This window comes from Larus michahellis, chromosome 4 (genome assembly GCF_964199755.1).
Source record: "Larus michahellis chromosome 4, bLarMic1.1, whole genome shotgun sequence".
NCBI classification, from domain to species: Eukaryota; Metazoa; Chordata; class Aves; order Charadriiformes; family Laridae; genus Larus; species Larus michahellis.
The window spans coordinates 67,219,900-67,244,239 of NC_133899.1; the positions used below are offsets into that span (position 1 = coordinate 67,219,900).

The window sequence follows — 24,340 nt, forward strand, 5'->3', positions numbered from 1 at the left end:
CTCAATCCCTTCATCCCCCAACCTGTGCTGATACTGGGGGTTGCCCCAGCCCAGATGCAGGACCCCGCACTTGGCCTTGTTGAACCTCATGAGGTTCACATGGGCCTACTTCTTTAGTCTGTCCAGATCCCTCTGGATGGCATCCCATCCCTCAGGCGTGTCAACTGCACCACTCAGCTTGGTGTCATCTGCAAACTTGCTGAGGGTGAAACAGCAGACTCCATCAGAGTGCTTTTCTCTACAGTAGTTGTAATTTTATTTTTGGAAGAATCCCTGCTTTGCACGATTTCTTTCTTCAGCTCTCCTGTAAAGGATTTGCATGTATATCCTGGACGAGAGGGCATGATGCCCTGCCTCAGACATACATTGCAGCTGGCCCTGTTATTGTTTGAACGGGTCACGGAGCCTGATACCCAGGAAAGGATCCTCTGTGGGCAAGCCTGCCCCTGGGGAGAGCTGGGCTGCTGCTGCTGCCGGGCAGTCTCTCTTCCCATTCATTACGTGATTCCAAAACTAATCATCTGGCAGCATCATTAAAAGGAAGATACTAAGGCTGCCTGCCTTAACAGAGCAATTCAGCAGTGTACTCACACCCACGCACACGTGCACACCCCCAGAGCATGGGGCCAGTAAAGCGGGACAAGCTATAATTAACTAGATGAAGGAGTCCATCTTCCTTTGTTGCTGCAACCAGTTGTCACTCTCAGCTGTGTTTTGTGCTCTCACCACCTTCTTAGGTTTTGTGGCTTTATTTTTCCATTTTAACTGCTAAGTACCCAAATGTGGTGCTGGGGGGAGAGGCAGTGGGGGAGAGGTTCAAACTGCCTTCAAGGTTTCCTTCATTTTCTCCTCCACCTTGAAAATTGCCCCTAGTAAATCCTTAAAGATGAGGACTGCTGTTTATCTACATTGCTCTTTCATATCTTTGTACTCTGAAGCTACTTTTAAAAAAAATGTCCTTCTGTCTTCATAAGAACCCAGTGTTGGCCCTTGATACTTTGTACAGTTAGAGTCACTTAATTTTACTATTTTGATATAGAAAGCAGATGGTTTACAATTTAAAAAAAAAATGCAGTTCTTTGAAATATTACTTTGAGATCAAGGGAGATAATATTAACCTTTAAGAAAATAATACAGATTTGGTAGTGGGTTAAAGAAATATCAAAAGAACTCCCACACCTAAATAGGAAGAGTTGGGCTGAGCACAAGCAGATGCTTATCATTTTCTAGGAAACCTGTTGAGAGCCTTCTTCCAAAGCCATGCACTCATCCTTACTCTCACTCACGTCTGAAGCTCAGGAATAGCAAGTCACCACATTCCTGGCTTTGACATTTTTTGCAGGCAGATAAGCTATTTATTCTGAGGTTTTCCTATACCTTTTACATAGCACTTGCTACCCACCATTTTTGTTTGGCAGCAGTTGTGCCCAGACAGTTGATTATTAGGAGAACAACTAGATTGGTTTAGAAAAAGCACACAACCCCTCGACCATTGCAGCTCATGCAGGTTTGTGTCAAGCTTTTCCCAGTTCTGCACTGGCTGAGTTTGCAGCTTTGAGGCTTTAATCAGGGTTTCTGGTTGAACAAATCTAAGATTAAAAGGAAAGCATGTTTCACCTGCATTTAGGTGGAAATTCAGATTTTCTTACAGGATTCCCCTGGCATGGGTTTACTATTGGCATAAACAATGGTTGTATGTGTGAATAATGTGCTTTAGCATCCTGAGCCTGCTGAAAGCTTTGCTGGCCTTCATGGTTGATGCCCAAATAGCATGGTGATATGTGTCCCCCATGTTCTGACAAAATCTGGTCTAGTTCACAGGTCTGAACAATTCTCACACCTTTTGCATTGGTTTGTTGGATGCCCTGTTAGCTTGTTGTAGTCCAATAGCAAGTGCTACCCCATGTCACCTTGAGATGACTTTGACTTCTGTGGTTTGAACATTGTTTTAGTGTCTTGTCATATCTTGAAACTGATGTAAAGGTGAGACAATGATGCCAGTTCACGTTTTCTGTGTTGATTTTACTGTGACTAATTTGGGGCCTTTGTTACACATGCTGCAAATGTCACAGATTTTAGATCCAAATGGTTGAAGGTTTTGGTTGTTAATGGTGTTTTGTTGGAGATAAATACATTCATTTTCACTCCTACTTTAAATTGCAAGGGAGGAAAATTTTCAGATGAGAAAAGCTGATATGTTATTTTATTATTATTCTATCTAACAATCGATCTGGAATTCTCTTAGTGTTCTTTTTGTTAAAATAAGGTTCTGTGTCGATAGACAACTTAAGAGATAATATTAGTTTTTTGTTGCATCTCCAAGTCCACTTTCCTTTTTCTTCTTATTTTGAAAAGGAAATAGTAGCATTTGCAGGGGGGGCACTACTTTTCATTAATCTCCCTACTTCCATTGTCCAGTTGGGACTAGAAGATCAAGAGGTACATACGATACCACAGATACTGTTTGTATTTCTCATTTGTCAAGGAGCAGAAAGAGTCAACACATTTCTTAGGGAGACTTTCTTTCGCAGACATTTGAACCAAGGTCAAACTGGGGGCCAGAATGGTGGGTACATTTGAGGGGTGCGCTCACTTTGGGGCTGCAGACAAAGGGCTCTGGGCTGTACCTGGCTGATGCGCCTGACAGATAGGGCACACAGCATTGGCCTCCTAGGGGTAAGGACAAAAGGGGTGTTGACATTCCAGACATTTTGAGATTTTTGTAGCTCCTCTGTGGCTGGTGGAGAGAGAAGGGGTCGTCTTATGGTGTGATTCAGCGTGTTTAATGGAGGCTTTTGCTTTGAACACTCTCTGGAGGTTTCACTTTGTCAGTGTCCCATCTCCCCAAGTGGACGAGGCCCCTGCCATCCCCAGCAGCTGCACATGTTGGTGCTGTGCCTCTTAGCCATGGCTTTCCTTGCCTTCGGTGCACAAGGGCTGAGGGCATGGGACCCCCATCTCTGCTCTGGATCTGATCTCCCCTCCATGTTCAGCCAGCTTCAGCTGCGTGTCATACTGCCACCTTCTTGCCTTTTCTCCTTTTTCACCATACAGGGTCTCCGTGCTTTTTAGGTCCTAACAATTATACTTTTGTCTTCTCGTCTTTTACAGTGCCTTTTACAGTGACTTTCAAGTCCCCATTTGGACAGACCTAAGATTTGCCTATCAAGAATGATGGGGTCAGTGGCCATAAATAGAGACACAAATTCAACGCACTCTGCTAGCAGAGCAAAACGATTCAGTGAAATTATATCTTGTAATTTAGACCAGAAATATGTCCTACAACATCAAATCTGCGGTGTTTATTTATAGCTAAAAAGCCTAAAAAAATCTAAACCTATGTTGTGTTTCTGATTATTTTTCTAAATCCACAATAATCTTCAAGAACATTAAGATATTTGCATTCCTTAGACTGTACAATTATTAATCCCCTTATCTGGCTTGGAGTTCTCTGTGGGTGAACATATTCTTGGGATGATCTGGATTTTAGATTTCTCCAGCAGACACAAAGGCAAAATATAAAAGAGAGAGAAATAAACAAATTCAAACTCAGCGTGCTGCTTGTTGAAAGTTCTCATTCTAATGAATTCATTTGACCTCTCCATCTCCGTGAAATTAAAAAAGTCGCAGCCCTGTTTGATCAATAAACTGACTTAAGATGGGATGTGTGTACGTGTATGTATGTATGCGTGTATCAAAATCACTGCCATACTAAGTGCTGTGAGGGGTAGAAGAAGGAATCAAGCTAAGGGAAAAAGGCCAGGAATCCAAGTACAAGAGGGATCACTCATGGCTGGACTTGATTTCACAAAAGCATGACTTGATTTTTGTATACGTTAGTTCTGTGAAATCGTGTCACAAAATTAACTGATAGGTCAGTTCATGCTTAATGGATTGGGAATAAATATATATACAATAGTATCTAAATTATATTTGTATGAATACAGTTGTACAGTAAACATATTTGAAAATTTGAGCTAGAAATGGATTTTAATTGAAACAAACAAGGTTTATGCTAAGAAGAGTTATCGGACAGAGAGTGGAGTAGCCCAAGTGACCACCCCAGCCCCATCTGGAGCCCCATCTACAGAGCTGACAGTGTCTGGCACTGCTGCAGGGAGCGGTGCTGCTTTCTCACTTTACCTTGAATTTTGAAACCAAAAAAGTAGCTTTAGCTATAGAGCCATCAAGTAACACACTTCCCTCAGAAGTTGAATCTCCAGGTCTTCCCGGAAAGGAAATGGAGTAGTATTAAAAATAGATTACAGGTAATTTTTTTAGTCCTTGCTAGGTCTGGTGTCTAATTAGTAAGTGTGAGCAGTGTTGATTGACTCCTAAAAATACATGCTGAAGCCACCATGTTCAAGAATGAGGATAACTTTGTATGTGTGTATGCATTTAGCCCAGATGTTTCCTCTGAAGCAGATGTGGTGGGATCACGGCCTCCCTTTCACTGACCACTGCAGGCTTGAATCTTAAATCTTTAGCTGAGGAGAAGTTTTTCTATAGCTCTCCAGAGGAGCAAATGCTCCCTGCAAAGCCCTGTTGCAGACTTTGGCTTTCCTAGCCCATTTAGCCATACTGGTGTGCAGTGCCTCCGGAGTCACTACCCAAGGGATATGATGAACCTTACACACAGTTCTGCAACTATCATCAGGTCTTTTTCTACCCGCGACAGACGCTTTCCTGCTCAGTGTGGAAAGCAGCACCTGCATATGTGTGTGCCCTGTGTGCTACACCCATACTTGGTCTAGTTCAAGTATGTGAGCTCCAATCCTGAGAGGTATTGGACTGCAACCAGAGTGCATGGATATTGCTGCTTCTTTTTCTGTTTTGTTCTCTTTTTCTTACTTCCTCTCTCTCTCTCTCTCTCTCAAAGGCCTCTCACACTTGATGATGGGTGAACAAGGTAAGTCCTTTGACTTTCTCTTCGTTTCAGTCACTGATCATGAAAGAGCTTTGTCCCTGCTGCTTTTCTGAGCTGGGTTTTGCATGATAAAAGCAAATAAGCCTACTGGGTGCCAGTCAAGCCATTTGCATTTTTGCCTCTGTGTCCCATGAGCCACGGATACTTGTCAGCCTGGGACTAGGTGCTCAGGAGGGAGCATGAAATGATTCCATGGACAGTAAAGAGGTATGCTTCCCCCTTCCATGCAGCCCATCAACCATTTTATCTTGCCATTTCTTTCTTATTGTCCCAGCTGTAATGACTCCCACTTCTGCCTGGTAAATGTAGACCTCAATGTTGGTCTTTATTTTTAAGAGTGCAATTATTACAAAAAATATGTTAATAGCCCTCATGGCATGATCCTAACTCATTATGAATCCTGAGGAAAATTGCACGTAATGGCCTGTAAGTCCTGTGTCTGTGATTTAAAATATTAAAATATGCACAGAGCAAAATGGGTTTAGAAAAAGAACAGGGATAACCCCAAGTTGGGCTACAAATGGGATCTAAGCCTGTATCAGAGTTCACATTTTAATATTTCAGCCTGGATTGTGTTACAGACCTATTGCCTGTGACATGATGGGATCATTTGTCCCGTTTTAAACTATGGGGGTATGGAGCAAGAAGCTGGTGAGGAGAGGTGAGGTGGGTGATTCTGTTTTCCTCTGACAGTGTCAGCGTCTTGCTGACATGGGTACACAGGGAGGAGTCAGCAGTGCTGGTGATGCATTCCAGTCTTGTGAAGGCAGGAGTGAAATGGTTGAAGCCTTAATGCGAGGTGTGTGAACATGGGGCACTAGAAAGACCAGACCAACTGTTTGTCTGTGGGGAGAAAATGTGAGTTTTGACTCTAAAGCCTGATGAGGCTTTCCTAGAATAGATGTTTTTAACATTAAGTGAACACGTATCTGAAGTTAGACAGTCCAAGGAGTTAATAAGAGAGAATGTAGTGCCTGTGAAGGCTCAAGACTAATTAGGTACTTGAATAAAAGAGACATAGTTTCTATATATCTCAGTAAAATGTGGAGAGGCTTAGGACATAATCAGTTTTTATTCTGTAGTTCAAGGCAGGTGTCTACTCTGAGGTCATGAAAGCTTAGGAAACAATCAGAAGTGAGGTTGGGGCTCACTCTTCAGTTTCTGTACTGCTTAGTATCCCTCTGTGGTGGGAAAGCAGGGCTCTTTATAAGTGCATGTCAAGACCATGGTATTTGGCATGTGGAGCACCTGGCTAAGCTCTGGGAAGCACCGAGCTCCTTCTCTATCCCCACTTACTGTTCCCTGGGCTGATAGCTTGAAGTTTGTGCTCAGTGAAGGAGCATCCAACAGGCAGGTCCCATGAGCATGTCCTAGTTGCTTAGGATGCAGCTGAGTATGGCAAGCCATTGGCAGAAGAAAGATGATGGCATGTTGGGAGTGATCAGGACAGTGAACTTCCGTGGCCACTTTCAATCTCAATAGCACTGAACACATCTTTGTAGCAGTCTGTGATTTAGCACTGGATTATATGACTAGATGCACTTGGCCATTTAAATTACAAGTTGCAACCCAGCTGGCTCATGAAGACTTGCATGACCTCTTCAGGCCTGTATTGTTGTCATCAGCCCTTTCTATACTCCCTTGCCTGGCAAAAAAAAATGTGGAAACTATTGGCTTCTGTCAACTTTAGCCACCCTTATTTATCCATGACGCATCAGGGAACAATGGCTTCTCTTTTCTTGCCAGTCAACTCACAGATACTCCCTTTTGATAAATATTTACTCTCTAAAAAAATATTATGGATATAAAATATGTAAATGTATATGTGTGAGTAAATATGCAATGTCAACATTATATACAAATACATTAGCTCTGGTAGGTGAAATGTGTTTAGCAAATATATTACCATGAGATTTATTTTTTTTCTGACCTACTCTGTTGTTTCCCTTGCTCTTTTGAATTTGATGTGGAATGAGGCATATCACTGGTGTGCTATTGCATGAGGGTTTGCATTTCTCAGTAGAAAATCAAATTAAAGCCAAAGGGCTTAACCAGGCAGTTGCTGGTTGTACTGTCAGTTGCTTAAGCCTTGCTTTGTGCTTTAGTTGTGGTGTGTCTCTTGTTTTCCCTTGACATTGGGTTTTGTTGGGTTTGGCTGCTACCTAAATATGCTCATTTTCTTGTTTTTGTAAGTATGGCCAGTGACATCGTTTTCTGTTTTTTATGCTTCCTCTTTCTCTTTTTTGCCTCCTTCATGATGGACACCCCTCTTGTTCCTCCTCTTAAATGGACGCACACCTTCCTGTCTGTAGGTAGAAGTAAAGGTAGAGATTGTATTCTTTCTAAGACTTCATTGTTTGTAAAATGTTTGTTTGACAATGGACAAATTGTATTTTTATGAATGTGGTTCATATTGGAACTTAATGCCTTTACTTTTAAAAGTCTCTTAACAATCTTTTGTTTTGTACTGAATTATGGAAGAAATATTTATTAAGACGAATGTTTTGAGGCCTTCTTAACAGATGTTAACTCATGGCCTGGACAGGTGTACTCTTCGCTGGGTAAAAAACTGGCTGGATGGCCGTGCCCAGAGAGTGGTGGTAAATGGAGTTAAATCCAGTTGGTGTCCAGTCACAAGTGGTGTCCCCCAGGGCTCGGTGCTGGGGCCGGTTCTCTTTAATATCTTTATCAATGATCTGGATGAAGGGATCGAATGCACCCTCAGTAAGTTCGCAGATGACACTAAGCTGGGCGGGCGTGTTGATCTGCTTGAGGGTAGGTTGGCTCTGCAGAGGGATCTGGACAGGCTGGACCGATGGGCTGAGGCCAATGGTATGAGGTTCAACAAGGCCAAGTGCCGGGTCCTGCACTTGGGTCAAAACAACCCCATGCAGCGCTACAGAATTGGGGCAGAGTGGCTGGAAAGCTGCCTGGCAGAAAAGGGCGTGGGGGTGTTGGTTGACAGCCGGCTGAATATGAGCCAGCAGTGTGCCCAGGTGGCCAAGAAGGCCAACAGCATCCTAGCCTGTATCAGGAACAGTGTGGTGAGCCGGACTAGGGAAGTGATCATCCCCCTGTACTCGGCACTGGTGAGGCCCCACCTCGAGTACTGCGTTCAGTTTTGGGCCCCTCGCTACAAGAGGGACATTGAGGTGTTGGAGCGTGTCCAGAGGAGGGCTACAAAGCTGGTGAGGGGTCTGGAGGACAAACCTTATGAAGAATGACTGAGGGAGCTGGGGTTGTTTAGCTTGGAGAAGAGGAGGCTGAGGGGAGACCTCATCACCCTCTACAACTACCTGAAAGGAGGTTGTAGAGAGATGGGGGCTGACCTCTTCTCCCTGGTGACAAGTGATAGGACGAGAGGAAACGGGTTCAAGTTACGTCAGGGGAGGTTTAGATTGGATATTAGGAAACATTTCTTCACTGAAAGGGTTATTAAACATTGGAATAGGCTGCCCAGGGAGGTGGTGGATTCACCATCCCTGGAGGTGTTTAAAAAAAGGGTAGATGGGGCACTGAGGGACATGGTTTAGAAGTGGCTTTTGTCAGGGTAGGTTAAAGGTTGGACTTGATGATCTTAAAGGTCCCTTCCAACCTCAGCAATTCTATGATTCTATGTTGTTTTCTCCTTGTTCACACTAAGTATGGGCTGCACAGTGTCAGGCTGCCTGTAGCTGGTGATACTGGGGTGCAAAGGGACCATCCATTCAGTCAAAGGCAGAGCCACATGCCGGTGAGCTGGTACTGCTGACTCTCTTGCACTGGAGTGATGCCACTGCTGGAATTTTGGCACTGGTGTTAGTGGAAGCAGGACCTGGGATTGTCCAGTACCCTTCAGCGATGGAGGTCTTTTGAGCTATCGTTTGTCTCCCCAGCTCTGCTTCTCATCCTCTTGGTTAGGGAAAAGGTGTTTTTCAAATAGAAATTGAGCTGCAAAAAACTGCGGAGGAAACAGAAGTTCAACCCTGCTAAACAGAGAGGTGCATTTCCTTTGCAGCTCAGTTCAGCAGAGGGCATGTAAGGCTGCTCTGGGGCTCCAGCTTGCTCTTCAGCAGTTCACACCTATCTTTAGCGTGCAGAGGGCAGTCATCCATCCCTAATCAAAACTGTCAAAAAGGCAAAATGCTGCAAACCTGCTGTGGGACTCCAGTTGGACTGGAGGGAAAGGTGAAGATTAATTGATAAATTATAAGCACTGCTCGAGGAAAATCCATTTCTTTGTCCTATTTTCCAATGAGATAGAGAGATTAAAAGGTTTTATTATGCTGAGGCTTACTCCTTTTGAACAAATACACTGCTGAAGAATCTGATGTATTGATCAGCGTGATTTGAACACCTTGGAGGATGTTGGGTGTGTCCATGCCAATAAGACATTGGGGGATGAAATGATTAATTGTACTGCTATGAATTTGGGAGGATAAGAGAGCTCAGAGGATTTGTTCATAATAACTTTCCTTTGAGGCACAAGCAGTCTCTGCCTGGTGATCACTCCTCCTGCAATACCTGAATTCCAGGGAGCACAATGGCATATTAAACACTTTCTCTTTGTGTGATTCCTCTTTCTGATGCCCTGCCTTCTTCTAACGAGTTTGCATTGTTGGATTATCTGTGATGGTGTGCATCATGTAATCAATATTATTTGTTCTGTTTTGAGGTTGAAAAAATATTCCAATAGTTAATTTCACAGTTTTTCTATTCTACCCAAAGCTGTACTCACAGCTATTTTCTTAGCAAGAGGTGAATATCAGAACATGATAATCACATATATACACACTGTAAAAAGTGTATAAAAGTGTAAAAAAAACCCCCTTTTCCTAAGGTTCTAAGCACATCATATAAAATGTTACCATGTCTCAACACAGCTGCCAATAATTGAGTTAGCTGATGTATGGCTTTGTGTGATTTAAGGGTCAGTGTAGATCAGGGCGAGTCTTGTATGGTGTGATGTTAGCTCATGTTGCTCCCTTCTTTTCTTGGGTGGCATTTGTGCTGCAGACCAGTCTGTGCAGGACTAAACCGAAAGTCTTTTCCAAAACAAAATTCCCAGTTGAGCCTGTAGGAACGAGCATTATAAAACACAGTCCACAATTAATTCATATGCACTGGAACTTATAGTGACATAGACTGAAAATATTGTTTCGCTTCCCAGTTATGTCTGTTTTTTAGCTCTAGTTATAGCAAGTGACTTCATCAAAGAACCATCACTCTGTATGAAAAATGGTATTACCTTCAGAGGGCTCAAGTGGTGTAATTTTTGAACCCATACATGGCCCTCAGCTCACAGAGAAGGTGGTACGGGATGTCTTAGTGATTGTACCTGGAAGGTTCATATTTTTTGGCATTCTTGTAGTTTTTAGTAAAATCTGTCAGCCACTCTGTCTCATGCCATGTATGTAGCCAAAGGATATGATGTATTTGATTTCATAAAACCACTTCACAACATATAGCAGTCTGTGACCTTGCATTCTTCATTTGAAATAAGTCTTTCATTAGTCACTTCCACTGGAGTAAATAGGCTTCCTCTGCATCTATCCTTTTTAAAAAGTTCAGGAGATTTTATTTTTTATAAGTTCCTGGGAAGCTGAAGAAGATGAAGTGTAGGTGTCCTGGGGTATTGGCTGATGGCTGCAGTAGTTGAGATACAAAAAAGCACCTGGGTACCACTTGCATTTTAACCTGAACTGAGTATATATGCATTGTTTGTGTTTTTATTAAGCATATGGAGCTGGTCACAGAGATGAGGTAAATGTATGATGAGCAGGGAGGACTTTTATTTAGTTTGGCATGAATTGGTGAATACGACTTCTCTTCTGGAGAGGAATTGACAATTAAGGAACAATTATATTGAGTTTATTTCCCTAACACTCCCCCACAAGTAAATGATACCAAAGGAGATCATAAATATCCAACTCTAATTTGCTATTGAACTGGAGTTAATGTGTAGTCACATTCTTCCATATAATTTGTTCTCTTGACAGCCTTTCTTAAGGAAATGATAATTTGCCTTTTTGCTACCTTTCACCATTCTTTTATATATGTAGTGGGTTTTCTTTTATCATCACTCTTGGTTTGGATCTGGCTTCTGTTGAGGTTTGTGCCTCCAGAGGAAATTGGCTGTATTCCTGGTGGGACTCTGCTGTTTTCAGTAAATGAAGTCCCGTGTCTTCTTGAAGGCAATAGCAAAATTCACATTGAATTTAGTGGGCCAAGATTCATCTAAAGAACTGAAAAGTCCCAAATGTCCCCCCTGACGCAAAGGATGACAGTGAGGTGTGGCTGATTTCTGGGTGGGCGAAGGACACCTCCGTAGCACCCATGCACTCCTCTAAGGCACTGGGCTCCTGCCCTCCGTCAGTAGCTGTGCTCGGGATGAAAAACTGCACAGCTGCACACTCATTTTCAACACGAAGCAGGGTTTTTTTTTGTCCATTCTCAGAGAGAAATGAAAGACTACTCACATATTTCATGGGTAGGACATTTTTTAATGCATGTTGTGTAGACCAAAGGCAACTGGCAAATTCCCTGTGTAGCTCTCAGCATTGCAAGATCAGATTATCTCCCTTGATCCTAACTGCCCTTAACCCAAGTAGGTCTTTTAAGTCTTGTAATGTTCAGCATTGCTCTCAGTGAGCAGTGTGAGGTTATTTCTTTGAATTGTTCAATAATATTGACCAGGAGGTAATGGCACAGAAAAAACGAAATAGCATTTGTGGACTCGGATAGAAGGAAATGACTGGACCTTACTGATCTGGAAAATAATTTTGAGTTCTTCTTCACCAGTAATATCATTAGGATTTCAGAGCGATGTGAATAAGTCCGTCTGAGCGGCCAAGAGTTTACGCAAATGTTGAAGTGAAACATCAGTAACAAATTAAATCATTTGTGCTCTGTAAATATCTAATTGTACAAGGGGAAAAACAACACTACATTCATCTTGTCAGTGGTTTTTAAGCTCTGCTTTGCCCTGTAAAATATCTCAATATCTGGGTTTTAAATGTGAATATTGTATGGTTTTGGTTTCTATGCTTGCAGTCCTTTCCTTAATACTTTTAAATGCGTGTGGGATTGGGTTTGTTTTCATACATTATTATAAGGATGGTGACTTTCAGTTTTTACTTTCCTCTTAATGACTGTTTAAAAAATACAGAGTTTTATTTCATGGTTAGCAAATACCCAATCTGTAAAGCCTCTTTGATAGAATCAAGGCCCCTGGAATGTAGAAGTCATTCTTCTAGAAAAACTTTTTGTAAGTGATTTTTTGCTGCTGGTTTCATATTTTATTTAGGGAAGAAACAAATATTTTAATGTAATTCTTATAAATCTAATTAGAGATGATTGACAGTTGATGAATTTCAAATATAAGATATTGGGGGCCATTTCTGTATAGCATTCATCCTATTTCTTTGTATTCTAGAGGTGATGACATTTTCTAAACTTTGGTGAATGAAGTCACTTAAATGTTGAATAGCAGCTAACACAAGGGAATAGGTTTATTAACATTCTTTTTACATCTCTTCGTAATATATTTATGAAGGCAGACAAACGCGACGTTAAATAGGATGTTTCTGGTAATTTTTTTGTGTGTGTGCATATGAGCATGTGTAATTACAAATAATGCATATGCATGAAATATTTAATAATGTGTTAAGTATTTTGTAGTTTATAGGTAATTTATTTTTTCTTATGTGCTTTCTTTCTGCCTTATTGTAAAACTCTGTCTTTCTGATGTGTGAATAAACAGCTAATTCTTCATTGGCTTTCATTTTTATTAAGAAGTATGATTCCTGTGAGAGTTAAAGGCATTGTGGTCATGTTGTGTGTAAACTGGAGCTAAAATATTGTCTTCTTATGCTGTATTGTAGTCTTCTGTTTTCGATGAGGCTCAGGTTTCGCTCTGCCCAAAGAGAATATTTAATTGATATCATTGAAAGGCTTTTTTTCCCTTTCCTCTATTTTCTTCATTTGAGGCATTCAGTGGTGTGTAGAGATGCAGAGGCAGCAAAACAGGCCGTATGCTTTGTAAAAGGCAGACTAATAGCACTTTTGATGGACATCTGATTTTTAAAGTGCTGTATCTTTCATTAAAATTTACATGTAAAGTAAGGGCAAGCACAGTGACATGAAAGCTAATGCAAGTTGCACATCTTGACATAATAACAATCACAAGAAACTGGAGATCCCAGATGGCAGCTTGGCCTTTGCCATCCTTTTAATAAGCTACTAACTGCTAATTATTGCACTCTTATGGGCAAGTTAATTTACTGTTGACTCTTAAAGAGACATTGTGCCTTTTCCTGGCATTTAGGTTTTTCAGTTTAAATTTGAGAGTGTTTTTTCCCTGCAGATTGGAGTCCTTCCAACGGACAGTAACAAAGAGGCAGAGAAGCAGAGAGGGAAATGGAACATAATAAGCAATGTTTTCTTTGATAATAGCAGAATATAGGGTTGTGGGTTTTTCTAGGGCATGGGTTTAGAGCTGAAAGGAACATCAGCATGTATATTAGATCCAGGATTTAGGTTTTGTATTTGAAAGAGAGCCCTTACTGCAGAGTTAGTATTATTATTAAAAATAAACAGAACACCTTTCCCTTAAATAATTGAAGCTTAAGATTCTGAAAATGAGATAAACTAGAAATAGAAAATCAAAATCCCAGGTTCATTTCTGTTGCCAGAGATGATTTGAAGGGAAAATTTCAACTCACAATTCTGAAAGCTAAAACACCCACTGTGTTTTTGGAAAAAATCTTCATTTTAATTTTACTTACCTGGTTGTCATAATACAGGGAAGGAGCGTTATCTGTAAAACATACAATTTTTTTTAAAGTGATCTTTTTCTTCTTCCAGTTGAAAAGGACGTTTGGTAATGAGACCAGTCAGGGAGAAGTTTTGATCTAAGAACCTATTTAGGAATGAAGGAACAGCTGCAGATTAAATGGACTCTAATTCTCACAGTTAATGCTGTTTTGTGAATGCATGATTCTCTGTGATAACGTTTGGGAGGAGTGATGGTGGGTAATAGCTTATTTCCTGGGCTTTATGGTAATGCAGCAAAGTGGTGATAATGCCATCAGGAACCGAAATAGACCCCTGACACACACATCAGACAGCCCTGCAAAAATATGAAACCCAGTGAAAGAGGGGAGTTTCTTGTTTTAAGGCTCATTGTGGCCTTTTGTGGACTAGAGTGATAACATTATGGTATAGAACAGTTCAGAAAATATGTGCTGTGTAAGCTGGATCTTACGCATTGAGAGTAAGTGCTTAGAAACAGCAGCCTTATTTGCAGTGCTTTACCAGATAGATAGTAAATATTTTGACTAGAGATAGTGGATAACATGCCATACAAATGGTTGTAAAACTATTACTGTGAAGAAGGTCACGCTTTCTCCAGTCGTCTGATATAACTGACCCAGTATCGTCTGTGTCAGTTATTAGGTCATGTCCAACGGTGTGTGATTTTCCCCACATCAGTATTCTGGTTTTTGATTCTGATTCTGACTAGCACCATTGCTAGTTGCTGGCCTTCCTGTGACACCCACCACCTTTCATTCATTTGGCCATGCTCACCTCTTTCATGGAGCTAGAGCTCCTTCTCATGCTGGCTTTCATTTCCACATTTGTTTCAAGGGCCTTGGTAGTTCTGAGTGCACGTATCCAAACAGAGACCAGTACTGAGAGGCTATGAAGTAGGGGAAGATAATAGAAAATACCACTGCAGAGAGCAAGGAATCAGGTGTGAATTCAGCACTCACAGGCTGTAGTGTATTCATTTGTTTTCAAAGCCTTTTTGTTTAGAAATTTACGCTACAGGCAACTTATCCTGCAAGTTTCTGTGCTTAAAGTACTGTGTTCCCTAAACAGCCAGTGAAGCTCATCGAAATTAAAGGTGTTTTGCACGTGGGAATGTGTTGTGTATCTGCAAGGATAAAGTCCCCAATTTCTGTTTAAGCAGGATTTTCTGTGCGATGTCGATCTCTTACTAGGTATGCTTTATATACCAAGAGGTTTGATGTAACAGTATTAAGAGCCATATTCCTTGCTGCACTGCAAGGGTTTTATTGTGGTTAACTGATATTAAAACAGAGGAAATGCAGAGGATGTAAAAGAAATAGTGCAGGGAAGAATCTGTCTCTGAGACTATTCCAGCACTAACCTCAGGGATTCTCAGTAAATGATGGCCTTAGTTCTCCTCTTCTTAAGGTAAAAGACAGCAAAGCATTTAACAGAAACTGTCCTTTACCAGCGCTGCTTTGTGGGGAAAGGCTTTAAACAGAACTGGTACTTTGAGAATTTGTGTACACAGTTGTCACCATTAAAAAAGTCAGTAGCATTTGCCAAGCAGTACCACACCGTGGTGCCTGAGATATCGCTTTCTCTCCTACAGTAGAGCAAGAAGAATGTATGTAGTGTATGTAGGTAAGTGTTTACGATTTGATTCTGTCAATTGCATGCATTTTAATCGAGCTTTTCTCTCAAATCACAGTTTGATTGGGGAACTGCTTATGGGTCAGATTATTTCTAAAGCAAAATACGGTTCGTTTTAATTGAGCAAATTCCTTTTACAGAAGAGTCTAAAAAAAACCCAGTTCAGTATTTGTTCTAAAATCATATGGCTCTGTGATTGTTAGTTGTTAGCTGTGGTAAGAAAAATGTATAATCCTCATGTTAAAATAAGTGTATTTTAAAAGGAGCTGTGGTCTTACTAGGTACAGTAGAATTGTATTAAGCCAGCGTTATAAAGCACACACCTTTATTCCCCCTAATTACTGGTGTATTAATAATGACCAGGTTGATGATGAATGTGCTGATCACCAGCTGGGATCAGACAATTACATTTGATTATGTAAAGAGTTAGTTGCTATAAGCCTTGAAATATTAAAACTTGGCTAGAATAAATATCACTGAAGAACCTTTGTCTTTTACATGTGTATTCAGCTGCCAGTTCTCTGAGCAATTCCTGGTTCACTCGGTAATGTTGGGAATCAAACTGTGAACAGTTATTTTCCAGCCCTGTGAATGTTGATAAAAGGATCTTGCATAGCTGTTGGCTTGTCCTGCGAGGGGAGAACACATTGCTGCATCGCAGCACAGGGATTACAGGCTCTTGCTTAGCTCTGCATTAAAGGTGTTGCAAGCTTTTATAAAACCCAGGGCAGCACCTAGCATCACCATGCATTTGCATTTCCCAGCTCTGATGAAGGGCACACACATTTCAGGGACCAGTGCCTGGTCAGGCAGGACCGGCCAACTCCATCATCCAAATAATACGTTTATCTGACCATTTTCAACTACATATATTTATTTTGGATAGTCTTAGTCCACAGGCAGTCTCAATGAAGTCTGTAGGCATGTGGGGCAAGCTGCTTTCTACATCTGTTTTTTATCCCTCAGTTTATCAAATTATTTTTTTCCCCGGAATTTGTCCAGTTCATAAATGTCCATTGATTTATCTTTCCTCTCTTGCTAAATTGCTGAAAAGACGCGTAACTTTCATTATTTGTCTGCTGGAATACTGTCGTAAAGAACGCTTTCTGGCATTGATCATCTGCAGTTTCAACAGAATATCATTTTTCCCACAATGTGACAGACCATTTATGCCTGACTGTGGAAAAATTATTTTCTTAAAGTTGGGAAAATCAGAAGGTACAGATCGTAAGGCTCTCTCTAAAAATGACTTGCTATACTTAAGGTACCCAATTCCAGGCTTAGCATTTCAATTTCTCAGTCAATTTTATATTACTAGATATGATACTAGAGACATCATTAATAATTTTTCTTTGCTACATTCTTGTACTTTATTTGTTCCATATATTGACTTCATCTTTAAAACAGATGTATTTGAAGAGAAATCTGTGGACACTTCATTTCCTGCTGTGCTGCACTGTATGTCCATAATGCAATGAATGTATTATGTGGTGGATGCGCTTATTGTATTGTCAGCCAGAAATATGACTTTTTTCTGTTAGTGCCAGTTCCCTTTGACTTCCCAAATACTGATTTTTATTTTTTTTTCTGTTTCTTTGGTGGGGAGGAAGAGTGGAGAGATAATCTCTGATTTTCTTTCTTTTTGTCTCTTAAGGTACTTCTATTTAAACCAGTGTAGTTTTCTTACTAATTTTCTCCTTCAGGTGTTTGCTATCAATCTGCTGGGTTAAACTTTGTGCTATTCCATCAGGCAAGTTTGGTAAATGTTGATCAGTGCATGAAATCAGTTCTTAAATGGTTGCAAAATTGCCTTCCTTCAGACTGTTTTGATCACAAGGGCTTTCAAGTGTCAAAGTCATTTGGAGAACTAGATAGATAAAATGCATGAGCAGTAAGCTTTTTCCAGGATAGAATAAATAAATGTGTTTTCTACTGTGTGCTCTGCCTTTGATAGTGATTTGTTAAAAGGGGGAAAAAAAGAAAGGCAATGATATTAAATATTTACAAGAGTGATTTAGTTGTGTAATCTTGTGCTATGCATCCCTGTTTAATAGTGAAATCAGCTACTGCTGAAGTAAATGCCATTAAACTGGTAGTGCTGTGAAGGTCACTGCCTATACAATGTCAAAGCAATTTATAGAGAATAATGATTTTTGTCGGCTTTCCAATGTGCCAACCTCCCTCCTTTTTGTCTCCTTTTCCAAAAATAACCAAAAAGAAATTTATTTCAGGAATCACTTTCTCTCTGACTCTTCTCCCATCTGACTGATTGGGGAGCTTGAAACCTCTTTACAAGTTTTCCTATTGATGTGCTCAGTGGATAGACGCTGATTCCCTTCTTTCCGGTCTTGAGCTCGTTACAGCTCTATTTGCTGGGATTTCCGGTTGGCCATTTCTCAGCAGTTCATTTTAAGAGATACTGAGTTATGGCCTCCGCTCTTAGGAGTGGTTGCTTTTCTCCCCTGTGCTATTTCCAGTCCTATCTGTCTGTGATTCTCCTGAAAAATACTTTTTTTGTGTGCTGATTGTTTGTCATCAGTAGCGCGTATGTAGCGTGTTGACATCCCACCAACCTCCTGTCCTGATAAGTGTCTTATAAATGCTTGGAGTACATTCCTAAATAGCGTTGTACTTAATGGAGAGGCCTCAGAAGTGAGAGGTGTGTTCTTCGTTCCGTGGCTGGCTTTCCCTGCAAATTGTCGGGGCCTTTGTGCCTCTGCAGCAGTGGAGCGGGGACAAAAGCCCTTCACCACTGCACAAGGAGGCTGCAGCACTGACGCTTACTGTGTGTCCTGAAAACAATATACAATGAGTACAAAGCATTATCATTCAGCTTCACATCCGTCCGGTAAGAAGGTTAATTATTTGTTTTCCTTGTTTTACAGTTGAATAAGCAGAAGCACAGAGAGATGGAGAGAGCTGGAGGAGAACAGGCAATAAATGCCAGAGTTCTCTTGTCCATTCCTGTTTCTGTAAGCACCAGTGCAATCTGTCTTATAAACCACCAAATAACTTGCTTGTTCTACCAAGGACTCTCCCAATTAGATTCCACTTGCTAAAGCAATTCTCTAAGAAGATTAAAACTGTATTTATCTACTGATAAACATGTACATGACCGTAGAAATAGCAATCATATTTTACAAAGGGAACAACACATATTCTCTGTGACAAAAATCTACATAATGAAAAAAACCACAATGCAGAGCACTGCGTAAGGAGTTTGCTGGGAAAGTACATATGAGGGCACAGAGACAATGTGGGTTTCTCCGCGAAGGCATGAATTTCGAGAACAAGTGGAAAAGAGAAGGTACTTAAATAGTCAAGGAGTGGAAATGGTTTTTTTCCTCAGTTATGAGGAAAAAAGAATGGATGTATGGCATCAGCAGTGAAAAGAGGGGGCAAATGAAATGAATGGGAAGGGTAGTAGGAACATAGGTACTGTTATCTGGGAGGTGTGTCCAAGATAAAGCAATGGGAGAGGAATCTGCCATGAACACTGGTCTTCTGAACAGAATGAGGTGGAAAGATATCCCTACACATTATTGTTTGCTGAATATTAGGCAGCTAGGTATTACTATTGATAACTTATTTTTGTTCTTTGATTTTTGTACCATCTCATTCCACAATGCATGCAGAAGACTGAAGCCTTCGTTTACCAATGTAGCTTTTCATGGCCTTCTCCTCCAGGCCCATTAGTGGACCTTTTATCTGTTGTGAAAGAGGCTAGTTCAGCAGGGCGTCTGGAAAGGATGCGTATGTGCATGGGTAATTCAGGCCTTGTGATTTCCTTTAGTCTGTTTTATCTGGTTCTTTGTCTCTTTTTATGCCAGTCTATGATTAGTATTGAGTTCTTCCCAGAATGATGGCAATTATCTCACAGGTGAAAGGATTAAGAAGGAGCAGTGAGAATTACACTGGGATTAAATAAAACTGCCTTTGGAGTGTGTTTGTGGATGTGGTTTTTTTTCTCTAAGCAAAGAGAGAGAAGAGAGAAGCCAGCTCAGCCTTCAGGTCTCTCCAGGGAGGAAAGTAATACCCTTGAATATGGAAAAGTAGCATCTCAGCTTGGGAGGAGGTCATGCTGAGAAAGGAAAGGTAATGTTAAGGCACAAGATTTAGAGTCCTCAGTTCAGTTCTTGGTCGCTCTGATTTTGCTTCAGGCTGTTCTGATTGCCCACAGTGAACCTCAGCTTGTCTATGTGTGAAATGGAAGTAGTGATAACTTTCCTGTCTTACGTTGCATGAAACTAAATTAATTACTCTGTAAGTGTGCTAGTTTTTTTTGGTAGTAAATACAAAAGAAGAGGATAGAGTGTTCCTTTCATGTCCTGTGCTGTGGTCACATGTCCAACCACGTGATGTCAGATGTGGTTAGTGGTGGGTTATTTCTGTCCCTCTATTATCTCTCTCTTTGTGTAATGAGACACAGACACAAAGCTGGTAGAAACAGGGGGCTCAGCACCCTTTTTGGGATGAGAAGAGGAACTGCCCCATGGGACTGGCAGGCCACGTATCCCAGACTCTGGAGGAGCATCACAGCTTGCAGGCGGGGCCATGCCACACCTTATCTACAAACTGGCCTGGAGACTGGCTTGTGCTCATACGTGGCCTGGCAGATGTCACTGCTGATGGGAGCCTGGACTTCGGGCTGCAGCCCTGGGCAAAGGCTTCAGTTCACCTTTAGCCTGGTTCTTCACCTCTCCTTGACTCTGGCACCACTTGTGTTTGCCGTGCAGCACTGCCTGAACACCTTGAGAGAAGTTGTGCTTTGGTGCTGAGAAATCAAATAGTGCCGGGAAACTGGAGAGGGATGATAGGAATGGGGCAAAAGCTCCATCAGGTGTCCTGCTGACTCTGTGAGTGATGGGAGCGGTGGCATGCAGGGTCTGTGCTAACCTCAGTATTGCTGGAGAGGCTCGGGTGTTTCTCAGTAAGATATAGCAGCTCTGCTTTCAAGTGAAATTGAGCTTTTACCCTGAAGGCAGTTTATTTTTTGTAGAATCATAGAATAGTTTGGGTTGAAAAAGACCTTTAAAGGTCACATAGTCCAACCCCCCTGCAATAACCAAGAACATCTTCAACCAGATCAAGTTGCTCAGATGTGGTGGGGCATCCTCCACTTCTCTGGGCAACCTGTTCCAGTGTTTTGCTACCCTTATTGTAAAAAAATTCTTCCTTATATCTAGTCTGAATCTACCTTCCTTCAGTTTAAAACCATTACCCACTGTCCTATCACTACAGGCCCTATTAAAATGTTTGTACCCAAGACTAATTACTTGCAACTTGAACTAGTCAAAGGAACAGACTGGAAGGATGTTCTCTATTCCTGCACAGAATAGCTGAAGCCAGACAGCCAAGTTACCTTTTGGGGTGCTGGGTTTCCACCTTGGGGCTGTGTCTGGCCTCTTTAATCTTTTATTAGTCTCTCTCATTAATCTTTTCTTTTTAAAATGCGGATTTGTTGGCTTCGATTGGCGTGTGTTTGGCTGATGGGGCACCTGGGGGACAGGGGCAGAGAGTTCCCGGAGCTTTGGCCATGTAGAATATGAACTTGCAGAAGTTATAAATATCAATTTTTCTGTGAGAATTCCAATGTCCTGATACTACTGTTCCATAATGATTTTCTAAGCCTCTGTTCTCTTTCCATCTGGTGATCATTATTTCTGTTGTATTTTTTTATTCTGGTTTTATTCTTAGTATGTCAGTTTGTTTTACCTTGTTTGTATTGGTGGATAGCTGTGATTCAAAAATCTATTTTGTTCCAAGTATATTTTTATCAGAATAAGGCTCAGTATCTTTCCATCTCAAATATCTATGCCAAACACATTTTTAAGTGTCTCCTTATGTTACCCTGCCTGAGTAACTAGATTTGGAGCTGTGGTACAGCTGGTTTGTCTTGCTCCGCAGCTCCACCACACAAACCTTGATTTTGACTTGCTTTGACTTGCTGTGCCTGATGATGCAGCGCCGGGTCCCTCTGGCACCCTGATCTAGGGCACTGATGCCATCCCACTGCTGGGACTCAGGTTAGTGCACATCACTCTGAACCTTCAGCAAGTAGAGTTTGGTGGGACAGCAGAGCTAGAAACAAGACACACTGGTAGAGCTGTGAGCAGGAGATACAGTGTAGTCAGAGCTCTAAGTATTTCCCACTTAACAGAGAGTGAAGGACAGAGAGAACTTGATTTTCCACAGAGAGAGGGTGAAATACTAGTGCTGGTAACAAGCCCAGGGGCTCAGATTCCTGAGCAGAGCAGCACAGAGCTACTGAGCTGAACGTGTGTTCAGTTGAACACGTTAGGTACAGCAAGTCACATGCAAGCCATATTTAGAAGCGGGCCTAAGCAACGACATTATTCTTAGACAATGTAGAATTTGCCTCTGTTGCATTTCCTTAGTCTTACACAGGCAAATAATATTAACTAAAAAATTTCTACTTCATTTGAGGCACTGGCTTGACAAGAAATAGGTGTACGTTCATTGTACGTGGACATTTGGCTTTGTTAACGGAGCGCTTTAGTGAAAGCGAAAAACACTGCAAGAACAAGACTGATTCAAGTGTCTCTTATTACAAGATTATCTGTCTTTGTACTGAGCTGCGTATTTATTACATGGTAAGGCTCTAGTTACAGGCCAGTGATTGCCTAGGTTCAGGTGTTTATCTGTTGGCTTCTGGGATGCCACATAAACAGCTGTAAATAGAGCCAGTTACTCAATCCACTCATAAAGAAGTTTGATTGTAGGTCTCCAGTCTTCCCAGGGTACAATGTCTGCACCAAAGCTGGCAGCAGGCTGTCCTGCCAGCCGACAGAGCTCTCTGCTGGTGTTATTACTGCTGCCACTGCTGGAAATATTTAGAAATGTTAATATGAATTTTCAGCAGGGGCAAACCAAAAGGATGTGGGGGCAGTTGGCACAGTGGGGATGGGGCAGGGAGAGTCAGAGTCTCCTTTTTGATCCATTCATGGTACCTCTTGCTGTCAAGTGTTGGCATGGTGGGCTGCTAAGGGAGGGAAAGTCCCATTTCTTCTGGTTTATCACAAGGCTCTGGGGATTTATATTGCCCCCTTTCTAACCCTTTCCTCCCACCTTGCTGGCATTGCTTCGAAGAAAGAGCTTTAAGTATACCTTTGCTACTATAATTTCTAGTGTGAGAGACCCTGAAGTCCACAAGATACCTTTGTGCTGTATAGAATGATGAAATATATAAAAATTAGCCGAACCCACAGGCAGTGGGATCATCAGTCTTTTGTTCTGCGGGACTGTCAAACCTTTCTGAATTTGCCTAATAGTTGTGGTGCATTGTATGTATGTCTCAGCTATATTATCAATAATATAACCATTGTAAAAACAGCTCTAGTCCTCTTCTGCCCTTGTTTCTTCTGGTCCTGTATATTATGCTTAGGAGAATAAAAAGCTATGGCAGCTTTTCAACAGTTGGATTCTGTGTATGGCTAAATTCTGGTCCTTCCCCAAACACTTTCATGAATTAACTTTCAAACTGTTTCTTAAAAGCCTTATCAGCCTCTAATAAAATAATGAAAGCAATATTAAGAATAATGAATCTGTAACTATACAGAGTAACAGAACCATGAGCAATCAGCAGCAGCATTTAATAAACAAAACTCATAGAAGACATTTGATTACTTTTGGACTGAGTTACAAAATTAATGGATGAAAGGAAGACAGTGGTTGTGATATATCTAGACTTCAATGTGTTATTTCACAAAACGCCCTATATAATCTTACTTGGAAAAAAACAATTAAAATTTGGCTTTAACATAAAGAGTTTTCTAAAATAAATTAGCAGTACAAAATGCAACAGTATTTTCATGAACTGGGAAGGCTAGACAAATTGGAAGTTACTGTCATTTCTGTCTAGCGCTTTTCTCAGTGATCACAAAGAGGGGAAGAAATGACATATTAATGAAATGTGTAGATTTGACTAGAATGGGAAGAATTGCAATCATCAGTGTGGATAGAAAACAGCATAAATGTCGCATAAGTGCCATGACATCCTTCATAAAGCAGTAGGTGGATAATTCATCTGTAAAGAGATCTGATAAGCTGCACCTAGACTAAACTGTTAAGGGCCTTAAATACTGTAGGGTGGAGATATGTCAAACAATTTGTAAGAATTTTGAAAGCGCTTGATGATTAAGATTATGCATGGCTTGATTATGAGGGAACAATGAAAGACCTAGTATGTGTAACTAACCTTCATGCTGAGAAAGCGGCAAGATGTGAAATGAAAGCCATCTCCAAGCACATACAGAGCATAAATGCACAGAAGAAAGAAGAATTATCCTGGCGTTGTCTCAGAAGAATTACCTAGAAGGGGTGCCAGTCAATCGTACAAAGGTGTTCTAGGTCCAGTATCAAGAGGGAGCATCTTAACAATGAGAACTATAGCATTAGCTTACAGTGTACTTTACCAAGTGAAAAGATGGGAGCCACTGAGTTTTGACAATTGTATTGAAAATTAACCAAAGTTCCTATTCTTGGGAGCCTGTCTTTTTCTTCCACACCTATTGGACAAGATATGGCAACTTAGAGGAGGATAACTTAAGTCTTTTCCCTTCTTCAAAGCTCAAATGTACCGTAATATAGATATATAGATATCCTTCATTTTCCAGAGGGTCTTTATCTACTCCACATTGAAATCCTGTGTGCGTTGGTCCAGTTGATGTCTGTATCTCTGAGGGAGCAATAATCTATTGTTGTATCAGCTAACAACATAAAAACAGTCCAGCAAATGCAAACCAAATGTTTTCATAAAGGAAACTGGATGGTTTGCCATAACTGCATTAGTGCTAATGCACTACCAGGTCTCTTTTTTTCTTTATCCATGTGTTAATTTTGTTCTTCAGTCTCCCTATCTCTTCTAGCTTAATTACCCTCCCCAGACTAGAGGCTGCTGCTGCCTTTTGGCTTCATTACCAGCTTTCATTTTCATTAAGAACCTTGCACTAATGGACTGTTATAAAA

General features: G+C 41.1%; 1 protein-coding gene across 34 annotated transcripts in view; it reads left to right on the forward strand.

The window, feature by feature from the left end:
- The window catches only part of NRXN3 (neurexin 3), a 1,053,186-nt gene that overhangs the window by 111,592 nt on the left and 917,254 nt on the right, over positions 1-24,340 (forward strand). For 33 of the 34 annotated variants that reach the window (XR_012586787.1, XR_012586788.1, XR_012586790.1 and 30 more), the window contains one exon: positions 4,880-4,909. Coding sequence is in view for 25 of the 34 variants with exons in the window: in XM_074585395.1 (XP_074441496.1) it covers positions 4,880-4,909 (30 nt within the window). In the remaining 9 variants the exon portion in view is untranslated. Of the gene's footprint in view, positions 1-4,879; positions 4,910-7,243; positions 7,252-24,340 lie in introns of those variants that run through there. The other variant, XM_074585412.1, reaches the window with a different exon arrangement.